At 43.9% G+C, this 20,177-nt stretch overlaps 1 protein-coding gene across 1 annotated transcript; it reads left to right on the top strand.

The window, feature by feature from the left end:
• The first annotated feature begins 2,548 nt into the window (after positions 1 to 2,548).
• Positions 2,549 to 9,125, top strand: LOC139153467 (glucose-6-phosphatase catalytic subunit 1-like). Its single transcript, XM_070727429.1, has 5 exons — positions 2,549 to 3,207; positions 3,898 to 4,007; positions 4,920 to 5,025; positions 6,169 to 6,284; positions 6,568 to 9,125. Exons 1-5 carry the CDS (start codon positions 2,978 to 2,980, stop codon positions 7,077 to 7,079), a joined length of 1,074 nt encoding a protein of 357 aa, XP_070583530.1. The 5' UTR covers positions 2,549 to 2,977; the 3' UTR covers positions 7,080 to 9,125.
• The last annotated feature ends 11,052 nt before the right edge of the window (positions 9,126 to 20,177 follow it).

The following is a 20,177-nucleotide window of genomic DNA, read 5'->3' as shown; positions in this document are numbered from 1 at the left end:
TTGTCTAGAGCAGATAACCACCAGGGACTTTTAAATTTGGAACGCTAGGTGGACAGCCTACCTGCATCTTGCTGCATTTAGGATACTGGATTGGATAAATTCATGGAGGGAAAGGGGAAGCCTTCTGCTGCACAAATCCCAGTGACCGGTTAGGTCCCACAGAGTTGGCCTTCTCCGGGTCCCGTCGACAAAACAATGTCATCTGGCGGGACCCAAAGGAAGAGCCTTCTCTGTGGTGGCACCGACCCTCTGGAATCAACTCCCCCCGGAGATTAGGACTGCCTCCTCCCTTCTTGCCTTTCGCAAACTCCTCAAAACCCATCTCCATCGTCAGGCATGGGGAAATTGATTCCCCTGGGCTATTTCCACTTTATGTATGGTCTATATGAGATGTATGATTGTTTTTATATTAAGGGTTTTAATTTCTTTTAAGTATTGGATTTGTATTGTTTCTTGTTGTGAGCCGCTCTGAGTCCTCAGAGAGGGGTGGCATACAAATCTAATAGATAGATAGATAGATAGATAGATAGATAGATAGATAGATAGATAGATAGATAGAAAGATAGATAGATACCGGTCAATGACTACTTCAGCTTCAACCTCAACAACACAAGAGCATGCAACAGATTCAAACTTAATACGAACCACTCCAAACTTGACTGTAAAAAATATGATTTCAACAATCGAGTTATCGAAGCGTGGAACTCATTACCGGACTCAATTGTGTCAACCCCTAACCCCCAACATTTCTCCCTTAGACTCTCCACGATTGACCTATTAGGTTCCTAAGAGGCCAGTAAGGGGCGTACATAAGTGCACTGGTGTGCCTTTCGTCCCCTGTCCAATTGTATTTCCTTTCTCTCACATCATATATATTTTCTTTCTTTCATATATCCTCTCCTCTAAGTTCACTTTTACCCCTATATATATTACTACATGTCTATTTTTCTTCCTATGTATCTGTGTATTAGACAAAATGGAGGAAAATCAATAACTATATGGGCTTTTGCATGGGAGCTGGTTTCACTTTTTCTGTACCAATCTAGTGTATTCAATAAAGTTTTACTTTTTGGGAAGAAGAATGTCCTATGAATTCTTTTTTTTCTGATTTGCTAGCTGGATAGCAGACATGTTGTTGTACAAAATATAGGAAAATTGTATTCCAACACCACTTATTATTTCATATTATGATTATATGGTCATAGAAAGGATTATTATCAGGTTTCTAATTTGCAATACTTGAGCAGGAACAAATATTCTTCAATAGAAGGAAAATTGAAGGCAACTACAGCTTTTGAGCTTAATAGCGACCAGTAGATAAAATAATAAAAATATCTTATTTATTTCAGTTAATTTTAAAAGACAGCTTGTACTTAATCCTTGATTTACAGCCACAATTGAACCCAAAAATTTTCATTGCTAAGCAAGACAGTTACTGAGTTTTGCCCCATTTTATGGTCTTTCTTCTAAAGCTCAAATACTTTAGCCATCAAATGAGAAGAGACGACTCATTGCAAAAGACATTAATGTTGTGAAAAACTGAGGGCAAAGGGAGAAGTATGGCAGAAAAGGAGATGATTAGATAGTGTCATCCACACAATGAACATGAATTTGGGCAATGGAAATAGTGGTGGACAGGGAAAACTAGCATACTATGATTGAAGGGATAGCAAAGAGTTGGACATGACTTAGCAACTGAAAAATTAACTATCTTATTAAATAACACTGACTTTGCTTGTCAGAAGTGATCACTTGACTCCAAGCTGTCATAAATACATGCCAGTTGCCAAACATCTGAATTTTGATCACGTGGCCATGGAGATTCTGCAACACTCAAAAGTGTGAAAAGTGATTAAAAGTAACCTTTTTCAGTGCTGTTGTAACTTTGGTCACTTAAAGAATGGTGGTAAGATGAGGATTAAATCTGTAGTTGGCTTCAGGTTTTCAAACAATGGGCTATTAATACCAATTGACCTTTAGAGAATGTCCATAAGATCCGGGATCAAATTTAGATTCCACAAACCCAAACCCTAAATCAGTGATGGCAAACCTTTTTTTCCTCAGGTGCCAAAAGAGCACGCGTGCACGCTATCATGCATTCGTGAGTGCCCACACCCATAATTCAATACCCGGGGAGGGCAAAAACACCTTCCCCCAATCTCTGGAGGCCAGAAATGGCCTGTTACCCAAGTATTGGTGGACCCAGTAGGCTTGTGTTTTGCCCTCCCCAGGCTCCAAAGGCTTCCCTGGAGCTGGGGGAGAGTAAAAGCACCCTCCCCCATCCTCCCGGAGGCTATCTGGAAGCCAAAAATGCTCTGTCAGCCCCTCTGTTTGGGGCAAAAATCAGCTGGCCGGCACACACATGCACGATAGAGCTGAGCTAGGGCAACGCTCACGTGCCAACAGATATGGCTCCACGTGCCAGCTATGGCACCTGTGCCATAGGTTCGCCATCACTGCCCTAAATGGTCTATATAATGTCAGAGAGAAGTGATACACAGACAAAACACAGCAATGTTATCTTAAGTTGTTGCAGGAGATGGGGGCAGGGTGATAACAATTCTGCGAGGACTTAATTAAGGTGACACGAGGTTGGCTCCAGGCTTTGTTTTATTTTAAAATGTTTTATTGTAATTTTTTTAAAACTCTCTTGTAGGTTTTTAGTATTATTTGGATGTTATATTTTTTGTTGTAAGCCATCCAGAATCCATAAGGAGTTGGGCAGCATAAAAATCAAACAAATAAAATAAAATAATATGTTTGTCATCTCTTATATAAGTTGCTTTAAGTGTGTTTGTCCCAAGCTGTTTGGGGAAGCACCTTTGACCAGGAGGTGTTTTTGTGACCAAAGTAATTTTGGGTTCAAAGCTCAAGCTGCTACACACAGGAGGGGATAAAAGACAACAGGCCTCTGTTAAAGGGTGCATTGCAGCTGCAATATAGACCAAAGATAGCTTGTTGCTCAACTGGAGATAGAATGGAAGCCAGCATGGATATTCTATATCACACAGGCATCCAAGCCACACACTTTCTACAAACAAGATACCCAGAATCGCAGGATTGGTTCCTCTTTGTTTCCTTTGCTGCTGATCTCCGAAACACTTTCTTTGTCCTGTTTCCTATTTGGTTCCATCTCTGTGAAGCTGTAGGAATCAAACTAATCTGGGTTGCTGTGATTGGTGACTGGCTAAACCTCGTATTTAAATGGTAAGTAATTTGTCAACTTCAGTTCATCATGTGAACATGCTAAGCAAGTTTATCTGCTTTTTCTTAGATCATTGTATGAATATTGCCAGTTGTGGTTTGTAAACTATGGTTTATACGGTTACACAAATTCAGGAAATTGGGAATTAATCAACCAACCATAGCTACTCAATAACTAGGCAGTAACATCCTCCACTTTAAAAACCTTGAGTTCTGCAACTACATCTTATTAAGAAATTAACCAAGATCAACCTACTCTTACCAGAGTTTATCTTGTGGCTATATGAGTCTGCTTGTTGTCTGTATAGAATTTAAGATTTCAGGTTTTTTCTTTCCTTTTCTCCCCTTTCCCTGCTCTTCTTGTAAATCAGCTAAAGCCCAGGGAAGCTATTTTTCATGGCATGGAAAAAGGTCCTGAGTTACTAAAGTTGTATAGCCTTCAAAGCTAAGATAAAGACATTTGCCCAGTGGATAAGCCAGAGCTATGTTTATTACTTTCTTGCACAGACAGTATTCGTAAATCCCACAATTCCTTGATCAGTATCTCTTTGTAAACATTCTGGATCTTAATGTTCCGAAAAATTGATCAGTATGTGACTTCACTTGTGCTTGTGGCTTTAAATAGTGATGCAGAATGGAATGCCTTCTCTTTTTACTGACTCAAAGCACCTCAGACAATTTCTTTCTCTGCAGGATCCTTTTTGGACAAAGACCCTACTGGTGGGTACATGAGACCAATTTCTATCAAAATACCTCTGCCCCTGAAATCCAGCAGTTTCCAGTTACCTGTGAAACCGGCCCAGGTGAGTATCCCCAACCCCCCCCCCCCACTAAGATAATAGAAATGGAGCAGTATAATAAAAGGATGGATTAAAAAATGACATCCCATTTGGCAAAATGAGGTTAAAGAAGTAGAGTGCAGCTTTCAACTGGATTTGTACCTGCTGGAATTTTCCTTAATCACAAGCAGCGGTGGGCAACTAGGTGGAACGCTAAATTGCACTCGCCGCCGCGCCTCTTAAGTTCTTGCAGGATCAGTGCAATTTTGCTGCTGCTCCTGTGGAAGTAGCAAAATCATGCATGGAACCCCAGGTAAAACCTCACCGAAACACAGCCGCAATTTTGCTACCTTCACAGGTGCAGCAACAAAATTGCACTGGTCCCGCAAGAACTTATGAGCCGCGGCGGCGAGCGCAACTTAGCGTTTCGGCTCGTAGCCCATCGCTGATCAAAGGCATCAGATAAACAAAATCCAGTCATTAAGAGGATGAATTTATCTAAACAGTGTCAACGATGTAAAACAATTCCTTCTATCTGGAAGCCTATGTACCTCCCTTCACTGAAACATAGTTTTTTTAACATTATAATCATGCAAGATTTTCATGACCTTCCTCTTTAAAGTTCACCTTTCAAGCTCCTAATTCCAATACAACACCAACAAATTCATTAAAACATTTGTTTATTAGATTTGTATTGCATATTTCATCCAGGGACTCAAGATTAAACTGAGATCTAGGCCACAAAAACAACCCTGTGAGGTAGGCTGGGCTGAGATACTGTAGAAGATCTGCTATAATTCACCCAATTAGTTTCCTTGGCTTGATCTGGAACTCTCTAATGCCAGCCTGATCCTAAATCAGTCAAAGCTGCTGCAGACACTCATTTATTCATGATGGATAATTTTGGAAAGTCAAAAGTTTTTCTTCCAACTTTAGGGAGTCCTTCTGGCCATGCAATGGGTTCAGCTGGTGTGTATTATGTGATTGTTACAGCCATTCTCTCTATCACCCAGGGAAGGAAACGTCCATCATGGAAACATCGGTAAGCAATAGCATTTGATGAAATAATAAAAATGAAATGCTAGCCTAAACTAAATATGAAGAAATGCATTTAGCATGCACTTAATAAATTTTCTCAAACCAAATTAATTGAATTTAATTAATTGAATCTACACTTTTGTAAATATGAAATCAAATATTTATCTACATCCACAGCCACCTACCACCCACCCACCAACTCACACACAAACCAGAGGAAATTTGTATCAGATGCATATATTCATACCAAAATATACTGCTAGCAAAAATTGTTTATAAGAGCTATGCAAAATTGCAGATAAAATACTAGTTTGAGGATATGTGCACTCACATACAGATATTTTAGTACAAACTGACATTTGACAAACTAATCTTGCCAAAATGAAAGAGAGTAATCCATCTGACAAATCTTTAGAAAGTCTAAAAAACAAAACAAAACTGAGGTGCACTGGAATAAAGCAGATCAATGAATATAAGGGACAGTATAGGTAGTTCTTGACTTACAACCACTGTAAGGATTTATGTTGTTAAGTAAGGGAGTCATTGCGAGTTACATCTGATTTTATGACCGCTTTTGCTACAATGGTTAAATCATTGCAGCTATTAAGTGGATCACATGTCATTAAGTGAATCCAGTTACTCCACTGACTTTGCCTGTTAGAAGCCATCTGCGATGATTACAAATGACAGTTACATGATCCCAGGGCACAGCAACCATTATAAATACATGCCATGTATAGAAATCTAATCGCATAATCGTGGAGATGCTATAAGAGTTGTAAGTATGAGGACCGGTTGTAGATCAGTTTTTTTCTGTGCCATTGCAACTTCAAATAGTCACTAAATGAATAATTGTAAGTTAAAGACCCCATGTAATATGAATTGCCTTGGGATTCAAGAATAATGAATGTTATGTTATAAAGCCAGGTTGGACTTTGTCGACTATTAAAGAGAAAATAAATCCAGCCATTTTTTCTTGCAAAGCTTTGAATCCAAAGTAGTTCAGCAGAGAAAATATCTGTGCTTAGTTCAAGTCAAGCAGGACAGGTGAGAAGGGAGCATTTGGCCATCTTTCTAGTCCCTAAAATAACTTGCAAGTTGGAAATGTGTTTCCTTTTTTCCCCCTCTTATTTTTCCCCCATGGCAGCTTTTTGCAAACGGTGCTTTGGGCTGCTTTTTGGACCATCCAAGTTTGTGTCTGTCTCTCTCGTGTCTTCCTGGCAGCTCATTTTCCACACCAAGTCATTGCTGGTGTCTTCTCAGGTTAGTGCAGTCCTTATACAACTTTTGTCCTGGTATGCCAAGATATAATATAAATCGCAGAGGTTTAGATTATGTCAGTATATTTCACCAGATTTCTATTTAGGCAATTCCCTGTGTCCAAAATTGGATAGTGTTTATGTAAACATATAATGCATACTGTTTGAGACAGGAGACCCCCTTCTTTCAGTTTGCAGCAGATTTAAGCTGACTTATTGCCTCATATTTCTGAGAGTTTTAAAGTGCTGTAACATTCTAAACAGTGTTATTTCCTCTTTACTGTTAGGTATATTGGTGGCTGAATCTTTCCAGTACATCACTTCCATCTATGATCCCAGCCTGCGGAAATATATAGCCACCACCCTTTTCCTCTTCTCTTTTGCTCTGGGGTTCTATCTACTGCTCAAGGTACTGGGTGTGGACCTCTTGTGGACATTGGAGAAGGCCAAGACATGGTGTGAGCATCCAGAATGGGTGCATCTGGACACTACTCCATTTGCTGGCCTCTTGCGCAACCTGGGAACCCTCTTTGGCCTGGGACTGGCCCTTAATTCCTCAATGTATACAGAGAGCTGCAAAAGGAAACAAGAGCAGCATCTAAACTTTCGAGTGGGCAGCATCTGTATTTCACTTCTTATTTTGCACCTGCTTGATTCTTTCAAGCCTCCAGCCAAGGTGGAGCTCGTCTTTTACCTGCTTTCGTTTTGCAAAAGTGCTGCTGTGCCCTTTGTAGTGGCTGCCCTAATCCCCTGCTGTGTGTCACAATTGCTCAGACCACAGGACAAGAAAGCTTTGTAGCTTGAAGACTTGTGAATTGCTAGGATGTAGAGTAATAGGGGCCAAAACAAAGTATTCATGAGGAGCCTATTACCTAAGTATTCCGGGCTGATTGTGCTCCATCAGTTCACATTTGGATTATCATCCCTGCTGGCTTCAGAGTAAGGCTTATTTATTTGCCCCCAATATATCAACTAGGATCCCTATTATTACTGTCCATCTAACACTGCCAGCACTGGCTGATTCTTCTTCGGCAAAACATTTCTCTATAGTGGCAAAAAGGCATTTATGGTTGTCACCAAGATCAGCCTGCCAGCAAAGCTGATAACATTCTTTGAGGATATTCTGGAATACAGTACGTTTTTGGGATACAGATTGACAATGATAAAGGAGACTAGACAAGACTATTACTCCACCCAGTTGCCGGTATTGCTTGCATTTTAGGAGAAAATCTCCTTGGGGTAATTGGCTATTGGAGTTTGAAGTCAAATAATTAGCCTTGTAACTGTTGCAGTGGTTTGCTATCATTAAAGAATGTAAGGTATATTTTCTGATGGCAAAGAAGCAGGGTTGATGGATTCAGCCCTTGTATACTGTACCAATTTTCTCCAGCTTGGTGACTTATATATATTGGATTGGGGTTACCAGTTTTCATCTGCTGGTTTATTAGGGTGTCAGGTAGGGAAGGCTATAGTACAGTTAGGTTTTGGTTTTGGTAAATGTCTACATGAAATGTTTCTAAAGCTATTATTTAGAGCATTTTGTTATGAATAAAGTATGTCATCTGTTTTGTTAGCAAATTTATGTTAACTAGTATTAGAGAAATTTATTTTATTTATGTATTAGATTTGTATACCACCCCTCTCCGAAGACTCAGGGCGGTTCACAGCATACAATATAAACAGTGAATACAGAGACAAATCTAATTAATTAAAAACTACATAAGCTAAAAAACCCAATATATTAAAAATCAATCAAACCAATTCAAATCACAGCCATACATCACAATTATTGGTCAGGGGGTCTAGATCTAATTGCCCCAAGCCTGGTGACATAAGTGAGTCTTAAGACACTTGCGGAAGGTGAGAAAGGTGGGGGCAGTGTGAATCTCTAGGGGGAGCTGATTCCAGAGGGCTGGAGCCTCCACAGAAAAAGCTCTTCCCCTTGGCCCCGCCAAGCGACATTGACGGGACCTGGAGAAGTCCAACTCTGTGGGACTTAACCGGTCGCTGGGATTCATATGGCAGAAGGTGGTCTTGCAAGTAATCTGGCCTGATGCCATGTAGGGCCTTGTAGGACATTGCCAACACTTTGAATTGCATCCGGAAACCAATCGGCAACCAATGCAGTCCATGGAGCATTGGAGAGACACGGGCATGTTTGGGGAGGCCCATGATTGCTCGCGCAGCTGCATTTTGTATGGTTTGAAGTTTCCGAACACTCTTCAAAGATAGCCCCATGTGATAGATTAAAATATTGAGTATAGTTCATTAGTTTTACAGTTCAGTTTTATATTCCTCCATCCTTCCATTTGTTAAGGGGCGATGAAATACAGGTTTCACAATTCCCATAGTACCAGGGATTTAAGTTTGGCAATGAACTTTATGAGTAGTTATTCTATTACTTCACATAGTCTTTTCTTTTTAATTTATCACTTCTTTTGACTGCTGAAGGATGGATGAATATTCTGTGTCAAAAATTAACATATGAAATTTTGATACGAATGGGATGAAACAATCCTGAACCGCAGGGTGAATGGAGCTTTGGAGCTTCGTTTATGGACCTTTGTGGTATTATAGAGTGCACTGCAACTGTCATTTCTGGTTAGGAAACACCATGTTTAAAATGCTTCTTTTTACCAAAGCTAGGCACAAACCATTCATGTCATTTATTGATGAAAGTCCCAAATTTGACATTATATTTATTATTTTACATATTTCTGAGATGAGCTCAATGAGTTAATAGATCATAGTGGAGATTGTGATTTCCTTTGCTTTATTTTTGAGAATGTATGAGATAATACTCTGTTTTCACAAAAATAAGACCCTGTTTTTTTGAACTCTGAAATAAGTACTGTATTTGGCCTTATTGCGATGCACTCAAAAGCCTGATTGGGTTTATTATCATGAGATGTTTTATTTTGAGGGAAGCAAAGTATCATGATATCATTGGAGAAGACACTTCAAACCTAGAGTGGGGTGGGTTTTTTTGGAAAAAAAATGATCACACCTGAATTTAAGATATTTCATTTTGCTGGATTATATTTCTGCAAAAGAAAAATATCTACCCAATTTGGAGAGGGCTTATGGGAATTTAGAGTGGCAAAAACCTTTGAAAACTGAAGATTAGGCTTGAATCAGACCTCTCATAAATTGATTAACAATTAACTGCTAAATTCCTGGATTAAGCAATAACAGCCAAAGGAAAAAACCAAGCAAAAGGTCAGTTGATGGAACATACTGAAAGATTAACTCACAATCAGCATAAGGCAAATACAGAGAGGTAACTTGGAGTCCATCTCTATATATTTTTGTGTATTATATAAACAGGAATTGCAAAGATAATAGAAAAATGCATGATATACGGTATTTTTTCTTTAAGTGTCAAGTTTAATTCCAGATTCTTTCCATTATGGCACTCACATATCAAGCAGACTAGTGTGTGCATGTGTGTGGGGGATTTGCTTTTGAAGGAGCCCTCAGCACAGAATTTCAAGGGCGGATGATCATACTGTATGAATAAATACATTCATCTGACAAAATTCATAGCAGAGCAACTTAATTAGTTGAAAAATGATTTCCAATACAATTTGCTGTGAGAGGAAGACAAGAGGCTGAAATAGAGGTAGTAACCAACCATATATCCCTCACCAGTGCCTAGGAATTTAAGATAAAACTGAGCTGAAATTTATTTGGGAATCTGGATCAAACTTTGTGACAATGGTAGATATAAAATTCAGGTGGATATCCTTGTAGCACGGTTGCTGACAATGACATAATAAAACAAAGTCTGAAACTTTTACCAATAATTCACACATACCACGCTTTCTCTTATCAAATGTTCTTTTTTTGTCATCACATTTGACAGTGGTGGTATCAAAGATCCTTTTGGTGACAGTCCAAGCATAATATTTGTGCCATATAGTCATTACCACTTAGAATAATTTGATTGAGGATGACTGGATGGATGGATGGGTAGATGGGTGGGTGGTAAAATAAATTATTCTAATGTCCTCCCAAAAGAAGTATTAATATTTACAATTAAAGTAAACATTTCTTCTGAAATGCATTATTGGTGTATTCTAAGATATATATATTTCTTCTACCATCTGCTTTTGCAATTTCTTTTTTCTCCCCATAACTCAACAAATCACAATGGAGAAACATGTGTTTTGCAGACAGGAATACAGGAAGTTGTGCTGTCATGGATACCTAGAACATCTACTCAGGACTACTGTAAATTATTTTGATTTAAGAGGCACATCCATTTTCACTGCAAAAACAGTAGTGTTGCCTTGGCTTCTATTGTAGGGGATGATCTGTGTGATAACGGAAGGGAACATCTGGCTCATGTATCCCTTACCCCTTCTATAATCCTGTAATCCTATCACTCAATTCTTTCTCATCAATAGTATTACTCCCACTCCCCATAGTTTTACATCATCTGCAAACATTGTACTTGTTGTGTCTACAGGACAGTTTGATATGGGTACCCGCCCCTATTCCTTGGGTGGGAAAATACAGAAACGGGATTGGTTGGCTCAGCCTGGCAGCAAGGATATAAATAGCTGCCAGGCATGGCCATCTTGTTGTTGTTGTATTACTTGTTCTAGTAGTAGCCGTTGCCTATAACCTCATTATAATAAATCGTTTATGTTGTGTTTGGGCCTGGGCCAGCCGTTGCTCCCACAGATGGGAGAGACGTGGCACAAAGTGAATGTGAAAGCCTGGCTGACAGCCAGGAAGATGTGGCAGACAGCCAGGAGGACAAGGTCATTGGGACACAGGATTCAGCAGACAGCCCAGGGGATTTGGCTTGCAGCCCCTCAGTCTTTCCTCCTTGAATTCTTCTGCAGATCAATATATTGATATACATAGCCAAAGAGCTATGCAAAGAAGGGATCGCTTTAAGGAGTATTACAAATCATTATAGGAGCACCTGGGCTGGGTGTGGTTCCCTTAATGAGGGCTAAAGAGATAAAAGGGGAACAAAGGCCAAGGCAAACTGTGGCTGTTTATCTGTGTTGTTTTGTGGTTCCTGCTTCGAAGTTTCTGTGCCGTTGGAATTTTCAACCCAGCTTTTTCAGACAAGTGGGAGGTGAAAACTCTGGGACTTGCCGTTTGCTTCAAAGATTCAAAAGGACTCCTGAAACGTCTTTGCTCATTCCAGGTTGTCTTTGTTTGTTTTTCCCTGTGTTTTTTGTATGCAGCTGAAGTAAGCCTTGCATTGTTTTCGGACATTAAGAACTGTTTTTTGAATAAGCTATTTTTGTTTATCTAATACAAGTTTGCTGATTAGCAGAGCATGAGTGTGTTTGATTTCTTTTCATTGGACTATTACGCATTGCCGAGCCAGTCAGGCAGAACAGTTTAATGGTTCCCAGTCTACGCTGTCTAATTTCTGGACAGATATAACACTGGCGACGAGACAGTGACTTACGTATGGGTGCATCTAGGTAAGGCCATCCTTCCTTGTCCTCATTGTGCCACCTCGTGTGCCCTGCCACCGCCGGGGCGTCCAGCAGCAACCATTGTTTTTTTTCCATTTTTTTTCTCGCACGGCTGCCACTAGCAAGGAAATCCCTTGCTGGACCTGGGCCACCCATGCCAGGGATTTTCCCATCCCCTGAGGCCTTCTCTGATTGCCGCCAAGCCCTCGAGCCACCACCACAGCCACTGCCATTGTGCCAGGCCCGGAGATTTCCGCCACGCCGCCAGGCCTCTCAGCTGCTTGGCGGTTTCTCCCGCAGCCCCAAAGGTTTTCACCACCACCACTGCTGCTGCTGTCCCAGGGCCGGAGGTCACTGCCCATGCCACCGAGCCTCTCAGCTGCTCAACGACTTTTGCCCAAGCCTTTTGAGGCTTCCACCGCCTTCCCTGCCACCATGCAAGACCTGGGATCTCCGCCCACGATGTCAAACCTCTCAGCTGTTCAGTGCCTTCTCCTTTGTGTCTTGGGACCGCTGCCATTGAGCCGGGGTCGCCGAAGATCTCCAGCCATGCCGCCTGTCTCCTCAGTTGTCTAGCGACCCTCACATGAACTCTTCAGGATTGCTGCTGCTGTTGCCAGGGGCCAGAGGTCTCCACCAGCTGTCTTCATGCCCCTGCGTTCCTCGCTGATCCACGTGGACTCTTGAGGGCCCCTCTGTTGCTGCTACTGCTGTTGCTGCTGCTGCCAATCGTCAGAGCCCACAGAGCATCACCTCAGCATTGGGGATCGCCAGGATCATCTTCGGGGCCTTGCAGGGTCTCCATCACTGTGTTTTTTTGTTTTTTGTTTTCCTCTCTTCTCGGGGTTGCTTCCTTTCCTCTCCATCCACCATCATCTCATCTTTGACACTAGCACTCTCTACTGGTCAAAAGGCATAAGTGATGGCAAGCCACTGCTCTTTTCCTTCCTCTTTCGATCCATTTGATTCCACTAATTACACCTGGGAAAGCTTCCTAGACCACTTCGAATGCTACCTGAAAGCGAATGATCTTACAGAGCTATCGGAAGCCTGCCGGACAGCATGTTTCCTCAATGCTTGTTCCATCCTTTATATCATGCCGCTTCCACTTCAGGCACTGCATCCAAGCAGAGGGTGAGTCAATCACACAATACGTGGCCGCCCTTCGGGATGCTGCGAGAGACTGTGACTTTGAAAACCTAGAACGTTCACTTCTGGAACAATTGGTCTGCAGAGTGCGTGACTTGCAACTTCAGCGCCAACTCCTAGCCCATTCCAAACTCACACTAGCCCTAGCCATTGATGATGCCTGTGCTGCCGAATCGTCCTTTCATTCATCTGCCGACATACAACATCATGTTCCGGGATTTGCCCCACCTCCTGCACAGCCAAGTGTCCATGCCACAACCTGCCTGCCCACTGACAATGCCAGCCAGGGAGACACGGTCACCCGTCTCCATACTACCACCAACTGGTGCCACGCACCTGCTCAGGGAAACAACCAACGGACCACAGCAGTGCAATGATCGAATGGCCCAGCCTGCCTCAGTTGCGGAGATCTGCACCCTCAATCTACATGCCATTTCTGTGCTGCAACCTGCCACAGTTGTGGAAGATCCGGCCATCTGTCACAAGTCTGCCGCTCAACCCTGAACCAAACCATTAGCCGCCCTGTGCCCACATGCCGCACTCCACAGCAACCGCCAGAATGCCACACCGACTGTTTCACCACCAACCCCAATCGAGAGCTGTTTGATTGAGAGGAGGAAGTCTTCTTGGCAACTGGAGGTGGGGCCAAAACATTTTCTATTTCTGTAACCATTGAGGCATCACCCCTGGAAATGGAAGTGGACACAGGGTCTGCCAGGAGCCTGGTCTCTTGGGACACACTCCTGCAACTTTTACCAGACCCAGCTAAAGTCAACTTGTGCCCTACAAGCATAAAACTAAGGGACTACCAGGGAAACCTCATTCCCAAGAAGGGGGAGAGACAATTTTACATGCAAAAGGGGACATTTTCAGGGGTCCTCCCATTAATAATTGTGACTAACCCCTTACCATCTTTCCTGGGGCGGGACTGGTTTACCAACCTGGGGTTGTCAGTATCAGGAATACATTCAGTGACCCCTGATATATATTCCTGTTTATTCGAGGAATTTTCTGATGTGTTCAGCAATAGCCTGGGTTGTTACGTAGGAACCCCAATATCTCTAAGCCTAGACCCCAAAGTGGCTCCTATTAGATTAAAACCTAGACGAGTCCCTTTCACATTACAGAAAAAAGTAGACATAGAGCTGGACAAGCTCATTCAGCAAGGGGTCTTGGAGGCTATCGACTACTCCAAGTGGGAAATACCATTAGTAATCCCTGTTAAACCCGACAGGTCTCTCCGCCTATGTGGAGCCTATAAAGCAACTCTTAATCACACCCTCAGCTCAAACCATTACTCAGTACCTGTCGTACAGCACTTGTTACATTCCCTCGACCAGGGGTCAATTTTTGCCAAACTGGACATGATGCAGGCATACCAGCAACTGACGGTGGATGACGCCACTGTGGAGGCCCTAACTCTTGACACCCACCGGGGAGCTTTCCGCTGCTGCCGTCTCATTTGGTGTGAATGTGGCCCCTGGCCTCTTCCAGAATATCATTGAGTGCCTGCTCTATGGGCTGCCAGGTGTAACACCTTATTTTGATGACATCTTCATATCCGCTACCTCTGAGCAACAGCTACTCACACAAGTTAGGGGTGTCCTTTCCCATTTTTGACAGGCAGGCCTTCGACTAAAACATAGCAAGTGCCACATGTGGGTACCCCGCATTGATTTTTTGGGATATACCATCGACACTGCAAGTATCCACCCCATGTAATTGGAGTTATAAGCCTTTTTAGGCCTACTCAATTTTTACAACACCTTCCTACCACATAAAGCAACACTAGCAGAACAATTACACCACTTACTAGACAATGATAGACCATGGGTTTGGGGGGACGTGGAACAAGCTTCATTCATGGCTGTCAAGGATTTGCTGTCTTCTGACACAGTCCTCATTCAATACAATGACCATTGGCCATTGCTGCTTGCTGCAGTTGCCTCCCCTTATGGCATAGGTGCTGTATTCAGCCACCAACTACCAAATGGCTCTCAGGCCCCTGTAGCATACTTTTTGTGGACCTTATCCAACACTGAGAGGAATTACAGCCAGACGGACAAGGAGGCCTTGGCCCTTGTTGCGTCGGTCAAAAGATTCCATGATTATCTTTACGGTAGACCTTTTGTCTTACAAACTGACCTCAAACCATTACTGGGTATACTTGCAGGCACCAAAGAGTCCCCTCAATTCACCTCACCTAGAATGACTAGATAGACAGAATTTCTGGCTGCCTACTCTTACCAACTATAATACCGTCCCGGAAAGAATAAGTTGCATGCTGATGCCCTTAGCCACTGTTCCTTGCCTGTACCGGTAATGGATCCTTCACCTATGTCACAGATTCTCCTTGTGGAGGAGCTCAGTAACACATTATCTGCCTCTGACATAGCCGCCCACTCATCCATTGATAACATCATCTCCCAGGTCATTGACTGGGTCAAAAGGGGGTGGCCCACGGGGATTTTGCCCAACACTTTCACCCCATTCAAGACCCGACAGACCGAGATCTCTACTTATATAGGGTGCCTACTTTGGGGATCACAAGTAGTAGACCCCACCTCTCTACAGGACACGGTCTTGCGCCTTCTCCACGAGTGCCACCCAGATGTCTGGTGGCCAGAGGTAGATCAAGCCATCCAGACCTGGGTAAATCTCTGTTCAGAGTGCCAGAACTCCAGACCCATGCCACCAGAATCATGCCCGAGACAATGGGAAATGCCCAGAGGACTATGGTCCTGAATCCACATCGACCTAGCAGGTCCCTTCCATGGCCGTCAATTTATGATCATAGTGGATGCCTACTTGGGTTGGGTTGAATTAGACATTCTCCAGTCCACTACAGCAGAGAGCATAATTAATATCTTATCTAGACACTTTTCCACCCACGGACTGCCTGACATGCTAGTAAGCGACAATGGGCCTCAGTTTACTTCTTTGCAGTTTCAAGTGTTTTTAGCAGCATTAGGCATTAGACAAATACTAACAGCCCTATGGCACCTTGGCAGTAACAGCCGGGCAGAGAGAGAGCTGTGAGGTCGGCAAAAGAGGCTCTGGGCTGCATTAAGGGATTAGACTGGAGAAGCAAGGTAAACCTCTACCTACTAACCCAACATTCAACTCCCTGCCCTGTTACAGGCAGGAGCGCAGCAGCTCATGGGCCGACGCCTATGCACCAGGTTGGACTGTATCTATACCACATACATTTCTGTTTTGGACAGGGAAATACCCAACCCCACAAGAAGTTTCACCTTAGGGGAACCAGTATATGCCCGAAACTATGGGGGGGGGAGAACTCCATTGGGAGCCAGGTTGGGTCTCCAAAATAACCGGGCCTTGTTCTTATAGGATCCAATTAGGTGATGGACGGACCTGGCTCCAGCATATAGACCAGCTACTCTGTCGAGCATTAGATTCTGACAGGCCTGTGTCACAAACACCATCCATTCCGTCATCCAGGACCACACCATTTGTGTCCCTAGAGGTCATTCCATCACTGGACAACCGCACACCAAAATCAGTACCACAAACACCGCACCAAGAACCAATAACATCACTAGAGGGCGAGCCGTCTATAAAAACAAATACAGAAGCCTACCCACAACCATCACCTGGGGGATCAATGACACTACCTTCGTCACCAAGGACCGAACCTCGTCGTTCCACAAGACCACACAAACGTCCCTCATATTTACAGGACTATGTGTGTGCAAACCAGGTGGGGAGGTGTGTTGTGTCTACAGGACAGTTTGATATGGGTACCCACCCCTATTCCTTGGGCAGGAAAATACAGAAATGGGATTGGTTGGCTCAGCCTGGCAGCAAGGATATAAATAGCTGCCAGGCATGGCCATCTTGTTGTTGCTGTATTACTTGTTCCAGTAGTAGCCGTTGCCTATAACCTCGTTATAATAAATCGTTTAATGGTTCCCAGTCTACACTGTCTCATTTCTGGACAGATATAACAGTACTGTTCTTCAACATCCTCATCTTGAATATTGAACAGCAGAAGGCCTAGGAAAGAGCCTTTGTGGCAGTCCACACAATGCTTCTCTCCAACATTTGCTGGCTGAGGAATTCTGGGAGTTGAAGTCTACAAGTCTTAATGTTGCCAAGTTTGGAGACCCCTGATCTAGCCAATATGCTACCATTATGTGGAGAATAAAATGAAATATTCTAACAAAGGCTTTATTAAGATCAGGGCACCTGTTACTTAAGTTATTCAAGTACTCACAACCATAATGATTTTGATCATTTGAAGAACTTATCCAGGATAAATGTTAAACTGGCAGGTCTGTAAGTTTTAAATGTTGTACTGCTGTTTTAAAGGCTTCTAAAAAAGCCAGTTCAAAGAAACTGTAAGTATCTACAGCATTATATGTGTCAGATATTATTTATTTACCTAAAGATATATCCACTAATTGATTCAATTTATGAAAAAGCCTTGGTAACGCAGTGGCTAAAAAGCATTTTTGCAGGCTAGTTCACTCCTCACTGTCATAAATTCGAGCCTGACTGGCTCAAGATTGACTTCACCTTCTCTCCTACTGATGTCAGTATAAAGTCAGTATATTTCCCCCAACAATAGAGAAAAGTGTAAAACACTACAAAGTGGTACATAGTGCTATTGATTTTATAAATCTTATTGCTGTATAAAGGTTGTGCTTCATAGTTGCTATAGTAAGAGAGGGCTCTCGAAATTCCTAGTCCTGCTCCTGCTGTTCCTGCTCCTGCTGTGCCTGATCTTGTTCCTGCTCCTACTCCTTCTGCTGCTCCTCATCTTGTTCCTGCTCCTGCACCTGCTGCTCCTGCACCTGCTGCTCCTGCTCCTGCTGCTACCGATCTTGCTCCTCCTGCTCCTGTTGCTCCGGCTCCTCCTGCTCCTGATCTTTAAGTAAATAAATAATACCCCACACATATAATGGTGTAGATACTCACAGTTTCTTTGGACTGGCTTTATTAGAAGGCTTTTGAGACGGAGATGGAGCAGGAGCAACAGCAGAAATAGTAGCGAGAGCAGGAGCAGGAGCAGCAGGAGCAGGAGCAGGAACAGCAGAATCAGGAGTAAGATCAGGAGCAGCAGGAGCAGCAGGAGCAGCAGGAGCAGCAGGAGCAGCAGGAGCAGCAGGAGCAGCAGGAGCAGCAGGAGCAGCAGGAGCAGCACGAGCAGCACGAGCAGCACGAGCAGCACGAGCAGCACGAGCAGCACGAGCAGCACGAGCAGCACGAGCAGCACGAGCAGCACGAGCAGCACGAGCAGCACGAGCAGCACGAGCAGCACGAGCAGCACGAGCAGCACGAGCAGCACGAGCAGCACGAGCAGCACGAGCAGCACGAGCAGCACGAGCAGCACGAGCAGCACGAGCAGCACGAGCAGCACGAGCAGCACGAGCAGCACGAGCAGCACGAGCAGCACGAGCAGCACGAGCAGCACGAGCAGGACTAGGAATTTCGAGAGCCGTCTCTTACTATAGCAACTATGAAGCACAACCTTTATATAGAAATAAGATTTATAAAATCAATAGCACTATGTACCACTTTGTAGTGTTTTACACTTTTCTCTAAGCAGAGAATTCCTATTGTTGGGGGAAAATATACTGACTTTATACTGATATCAGTAGGAGAGAATCAGCAGGAGCCACAGCAGAAATAGTAGCGAGAGCAGAAGCAGGAGCAGCAGGAGCAGGAACAGCAGAAGCAGGAGCAAGATCAGGTGCAGCAAGAGCAGGAACAAGATCAGGAACAGCAGGGGGAGGAGCAGGAGCAGGAACAGCAGGGGAGGAGCAGGAGCAAAAGCAAGCGAATGAGCAAGATCAGGAGTAGAAGGAGCAGGAACAGCAGTAGCAGTAACAGGAGCAGGAACAGGAGGAGCAAGATCAGTAGCAGCAGGAGCTCGAGCAGCAGGAGCTGTGGCAGAAGGAGCAGGAGCAGCAGGAGCAGGAACAGCAGGAGCAAGATCACAACAGCAGGAGCGGGAGCAGCGGGAGCAGCGGGAGCAGCGGGAGCAGCGGGAGCAGCGGGAGCAGCGGGAGCAGCGGGAGCAGCAGGAGCAGCAGGAGCAGCAGGAGCAGCAGGAGCAGCAGGAGCAGCAGGAGCAGCAGGAGCAAGAGCACGATCAGGAGCAGCAGAAGCAAGATCAGGAACAGCAAAAGCAGGAGCAGGAGCAAGGGCAGGAGTAAGATCAGGAGCAGCAGGAGCCAGAGCAGCAGGAGCAGAACAAGAGCAGGAGTAAGATCAGGAGCAGTAGGAGCAAGATCAGGAATAGCAGGAGCAGGAGCACGAGCACAAGCAAGATCAGGAGCAGCAGGAGCAGGAACAGCAGGAGCAGGAGCAGGGCCAGGAATTTTGAGAACTTTCTCTTACTATAGCACAACCTTTATATAGAAATAAGATTTATTAAATCAATAGCACTATGTAACACTTTGTAGTGTTTTACACTTTTCTCTAAGCAGAGAATTACTATTGTTGGGGAAAATATACTGACTAATACTTCTAATACTATCCAATCTCTAATCCATGTTAAGGCGGCTGCCTGGTAATATAATTTCCAGTTAGGTAGAGCGAATCCTCCTCTGCTTTACCAAGGCTTTTTTGTAAATTGAAGGAATTAGTGGATATCTTTAAGTAAATAAATAATATACCACACATATAATGCTGTAGATACTCACAGTTTCTTTGAACTGGCTTTTTTAGAAGGGTTAGGGTTAGACAGAGACGGAGCAGGAGCAACAGCAGAAATAGTAGCGAGAGCAGGAGCAGGAGCAGCAGAAAAACAGGAACAGCAGAAGCAGGAGTAAGATCAGGAGCAGCAGGAGCAAGAGCAAGATCATGTGCAGCAGGAGCAGGAGCAAGATCAGGAACAGCAGGAACAGGAGCAGGAGCAGGAGCAAGCGCAGGAGCAAGATCAGGAGCAGCAGGAGCAAGATCAGGAGCAGGAGCAGGAGGAATAAGATCAGGTGCATCATGAGCAGGAGCAAGATCAGGAGCAGCACAAGCAGTAACAAGATCATGAACAGCAGGAGCAGGAGCAAGATCAAGCGCATGAGCAAGATCAGGAGCAGCAGGAGCAGCAGGAGCAAGATCAGGAGCAGCAAGATCAGGAGGAGCAGGAGCAGGAGCACCAGGAGCAAGATCACAACAGCAGGAGCAGGAGCAAGAGCAGCAGCAAGATCGAGCAGCAGGAGCAGCAGGAGCAGCTGCTCAGGCTGCTCAGGCTGCTCAGGCTGCTCATGCTCATGCTCATGCTGTTCCTGATCTTACTCCTGCTGATCCTGATCTTGCTCCTGCTGCTCTTGATC

This window comes from Erythrolamprus reginae, chromosome Z (genome assembly GCF_031021105.1).
Source record: "Erythrolamprus reginae isolate rEryReg1 chromosome Z, rEryReg1.hap1, whole genome shotgun sequence".
Taxonomy (NCBI): Eukaryota; Metazoa; Chordata; class Lepidosauria; order Squamata; family Dipsadidae; genus Erythrolamprus; species Erythrolamprus reginae.
The sequence above is the reverse complement of the archived record's forward strand: the minus strand, read 5'-3'. Positions and strand labels throughout refer to the sequence as shown.

Coding starts and splice junctions, on each gene's coding strand:
- LOC139153467 (XM_070727429.1), top strand. CDS start 2,978: ATGGAAGCCAGCATGGATATTCTATATCACACAGGCATCCAAGCCACA. Junction 4,008..4,919: donor TACCTGTGAAACCGGCCCAG/GTGAGTATCCCC, acceptor TTCCAACTTTAG/GGAGTCCTTCTGGCCATGCA. Junction 5,026..6,168: donor CGTCCATCATGGAAACATCG/GTAAGCAATAGC, acceptor CCCCCATGGCAG/CTTTTTGCAAACGGTGCTTT.